The 4,738-nt window shown below is 35.6% G+C and overlaps 1 protein-coding gene across 1 annotated transcript; it reads left to right on the top strand.

The window, feature by feature from the left end:
* Positions 1-1,434: 1,434 nt before the first annotated feature.
* On the top strand, positions 1,435-2,367 carry LOC136174929 (olfactory receptor 4C16-like). The gene has a single exon (XM_065945195.1). The coding sequence runs from the start codon at positions 1,435-1,437 to the stop codon at positions 2,365-2,367; it is 933 nt and encodes a 310-aa protein (XP_065801267.1).
* Positions 2,368-4,738: the final 2,371 nt, after the last annotated feature.

The following is a 4,738-nucleotide window of genomic DNA, read 5'->3' as shown; positions in this document are numbered from 1 at the left end:
CTCTTTTACTTGGACTATTGAGTGATAAATAATCTTCGGACAATCTGTTAAACTTTTCACAAAGAATGGCAAGTTCTGCAAAGAAATAAAGTGAGTGTAGAATTTCCTCTAAAGATAGACGTCTAGGGCAACTGAGTCAGAGAGAAGTGGACAAACAGCCTCCTTAAATTAAGCAATGCTTCTCCCTGTGGCCTCTGCCGTAAGACAGCTCTTTAAGCATGGAAGAATCTGCCTAATGCTAACTAGATAATGTTTCACCCTTATCCATTTTTCAGCTTTGCCTGCCTGCCTTTCTTTTAGCTCTTCTCTCCTAGCTCCCACGTCAAAAGATTCTCTCTTTATTTTTAACAAATATAGTCATTTTAAATTTGTAACATCCATTTGAAGAATAGAAGTGAAGACCGTATCTATTGAAAACCAGCATTGCTTCTTTTTAAAAGTACATCTTCTGGCTTCTCCTTCTTTGCTTTTTTCTGAGACTCGCAAATTTTCAGATACTTGAACAATACAAACTCTCCTGGGAATAAAACCATGATTGGATCCTTTACCAACCATCTGATGACACACAGCCATCTCCCAAAATTACTCCAGATCTAAGATACTTAAGAGAAAAATACTAACTTTTGAGTAATAACCCACCATCCTTCATTTAATACCGCAACTTCAGGAATTCTGAGTATTCTAAATAGTGTTTTTAGATGTTGGAAAAAAAGATAAACTGGGATATATGAGATAATAGCATATGAAATAATGTTTATTTCTGATTGTTAGTATTTGTCTAATACAAAATTTCACATTCAAGATGATAACAGCAGATTATTTAAAGGGTATATTTCCTGTTCCATTGCTCAAGCTGCAATAATTGGAATAAGAGTTCAAGGAAGAGGTAGAACATATTAAATATATGTATACACATATATGATTGTATATCTCTATATATAGCAATGATGTGATACATGAGTGTTTATGTATGATGTTTTTAACAGAGTTAAAGGTGTAGTGTGATTTTATATCATGAACCTCCATAGGCAGTCATGTATATCCTAAATCCCAAGTGATATATCATGAAAGACATGTGCCATAAAATTTTTGAAAATGACAAACAAATGAAAAAAATTACAAAGACATATTTCTTTATACATTCAACAAATTGGAAAATTTAATCAATAATGATATCAAATGTAGCAAGCTTTCTAAAAAGAAAATCATAGGAAATTATTACTTTCAGAAGCTTATTTGAAACTCACAGTAAACCTTTCCAGTGACCATTAAAAATTATCACACAAAGTGTTAACATGAGTCATAAAGAAATCACAGGTACAATGGCCTTCAAAAGCAATATTTCATAATATCATGTAACATCCTATGAATTATTTCCTTATCTTTTGCAGATTAATCATTTTGCATTCATGTATTCTCCTCTTTCATGAAATCATGCAGCTGAAAAATAATGTGACTGAGTTTGTTCTGCTTGGGTTGACACAAGATCCTGTTAGGAAGAAAATAGTGTTTGTCATTTTCTTGATTTTCTACTTGGGGACCTTGTTGGGTAACTCGCTGATTATTGTTACCATCAAGACCAGCAGGGCACTTGGGAGTCCAATGTATTTCTTCCTTTTCCACTTATCCGTATATGATGCCTGCTACTCTACTTCCATAGCCCCTAGGATGATTGCTGATGCCCTTCTGAAGAATGCCACTATCTCTTTCAGTGAGTGCATGATCCAAGTCTTTACATTCCATTTCTTTGGCTGCCTGGAGATCTTCATCCTTGTCCTCATGGCTGTTGACCGCTATGTGGCCATCTGTAAGCCTCTACACTACACGACCATCATGAGTCATCAAGTCTGTGGTGTGCTAATGTCCCTGACCTGGTTGGGGTCCTGCGTGCATTCATCAGCTCAGATTTTTCTAGTCTTGAGTCTGCCTTTCTGCGGTCCCAATGTAATTGATCACTACTTCTGTGACTTGCAGCCTTTGTTGAAACTTGCCTGTGCAGACACCTATGTGACCAATTTCCTCTTGGTGTCCAACAGCGGGGCCATCTGTACAGTGAGTTTTGTCATGCTGGTGTTATCCTATGCCCTCATCTTGCACTGTCTGAGAAACCACAGTGCTGAAGGGAGGAAAAAAGCCCTCTCCACCTGCATCTCCCACATCATCGTGGTCATCTTGTTCTTTGGTCCTTGCATATTTATATACACTCGCCCGGCTACCACCTTCTCCATGGATAAGATGATAGCTGTGTTTTATACAATTGGGACACCTTTGTTCAACCCTCTGATTTATACTCTGAGGAATGCAGAAGTGAAAAATGTCATGAGGATGTTATGGAGTAAGAAGTTGATGCCAGGTGACAAAAGATGAATAGAAATTTCAAGATTTATTCAGTGTTTGAACTGACCTAGAAAAAGTCCATAGAGACCATTCTCGTCTCATTGTGAAGTCAGTATAATTCTATCTTCGGGCGTGACAGCCCCTGCCCTTAAGGCTGAGAAGTAGTGTGCACACACATACTCGTTAGCGTTGGGTCAGTCTTACGTAGAGGACGAGAGGACAGTAGGTATAAGCAGGCTCTAAAGCCCAGGAGCTTTGATGCTGCGTCTCTATGTCTCTCGCTTGCCTGGTATCAATGTCTATGTGGTTTTCATCTAATGTGTTCCCCACCCTCCTTCCCCTTGCTGTCTACTGTTTTGCTCCTATGTAACCTTGCCCTATATTCTTATATACACAACTTAGTATGTTTTTGTTTTCTCAACATTTATTAAAGGCTTCTCTTTCATCATATCTATTCAATGTCCTTCAATTATCCTTTTCCCCCCTGATTAATACTAGATTCAAATAACTGCAGAAGCTTCATGTAGTAAGAGACAGTATATAATCTAGCAATTTTTTTCTCTCAATTATTTATCGTTCACTCCAAATTCTCACCATATATTTAACCAGACCCTTCCTTCTAAGATGGAAAGTTAACAATCTGAGGTCAATTTTTTTCAGTCTTAAGAAGGTTTTAATTGTTAAGTTTCTTCTCAGTTTAACATTTTAAATAAAATCTGCACTGTGCTCCTCACATGACTGAAGTGACTTAGTTTACATGCACATGGTGCTCCTAATATGATTTCTTCTAATTTGGGGACAATATTAAGGTTTCTCTTGAATCATACCAATCATGGTATTGAAACAATAATGGTGGAATATTATAAATATAGCATATATATTATAAAATAAATAGATTTATGTGGGGTTGGAGATAGAGTGTAGACAGTTGTTCTTAGTGAATTTAAAAATATTAATATATTGAATATGCTGAATGAGATAAGTCAGAAGTTATTTATGCTTGAGAATGAATTGTTTATGTACACATATGTGAATTTTGAATTTCCTTTCTTGAAAACGAAAATCTAGAATCAGGAAAAAGTATAGCGGTTTCTGGAAATTCCAAAGGAGAATTAATGGGATGAATAGGTAGCACATACACCAGTTTTAGTGAAGGAAAAGAATCCTGTTTCAGACACTTCAAGGACGACATGTAAATGGACAGCAGGCATGTTAAAGTGCTCAATGTTACTAAGTATTAAAGAAATGCAAGTTGAAGCTGCAATAAGATATCACCTCACATCTTTCAGAAGGGCTATCGTTAAAAACGTCGACAAATGATAAATGCTGGAAAGGGTAGGGGGAAATGGGAATTCTTCTACATTGCTACTGTGAATGTAAAATGATACAATAGCTAAGGAGAACAATATAGAGGTTCCTTAGAAAACTCAATATTGTGTGACCCAGCATACGGATCCTGGATATACATTAGGAGAAAACCATGGTTCAAAAGGTTACATGCAGCCTGAGGTTCATCACACTGCTGTTTACAACAGCCAAGACTTGGAAGCAATTTAAGTATCATAACAGAGAGTGGAGAAACAGGACATAGTATATATATGCAGTGGGATATTTCCCAGCAGTTAAAAAGAATGAAATATGCCAGTTACAGCAACAAGGTTGGACCTGAGATTATCATACTAAGTAAAGTAAGTCAGACAGAGAAAAACAAATATCATATGATATGGCTTATATGTCAGAATCTTAAAAGATACAAATAGACTTATTTATAAAACAGGAACACTCAGAGACTTAGAGAACACAATGATGATAACCCGGGGAAAAGGGGGGAGGGGAGGGACAGACTGTGAGCTTGGGATTGACACGTGCATGCAGCTATATTTAAAGTAGATAATCAAGACCTACTGTATGGCACAGGCATCTCTGGTTAATATTCTGTAATAATCTAAGTGGGAAAATAATTTAAAAATCAAAGGACGCTTGTATGGGTAACTGAATCGCTTTGCTGCTGTTAATGCAATTAACACATTATTGCTAATCAACTGTATCTTAGCATAAAATAAAAATATAAAAACAACTAAATGAACAAAAGCAAGATTGTGAAGTATTGATATAAGAATAAACATAAAAATCATTGAAGCATAATAGAAAGTCCATAAATAGACTTAAATAGATGAAAAGTTTTACAAAGATATCAAACTAATTAAAGCAGAAATAATATATTGTTCAACAAATTATACCACATCAATTGGATATCATTATATGAAAAAAAGGAACCTCAACCATTATCTCATGCTATAGATGAAAATTAGCTCAAAATGACTCATAGATCAAGAAGTCAAAGCTAAACCTATAAAAATTCTGTAAAAAACTACAATCAAAAACTATAAAGAAACTAAAA

This window comes from Muntiacus reevesi, chromosome 9 (assembly GCF_963930625.1).
Source record: "Muntiacus reevesi chromosome 9, mMunRee1.1, whole genome shotgun sequence".
Lineage (NCBI taxonomy): Eukaryota > Metazoa > Chordata > Mammalia > Artiodactyla > Cervidae > Muntiacus > Muntiacus reevesi.
This window is presented reverse-complemented; position numbering and strand designations above follow the sequence as displayed.

What these genes read in the sequence shown, in the direction of transcription:
- LOC136174929 (XM_065945195.1), top strand. Translation starts at nt 1,435, where the DNA reads ATGCAGCTGAAAAATAATGTGACTGAGTTTGTTCTGCTTGGGTTGACA.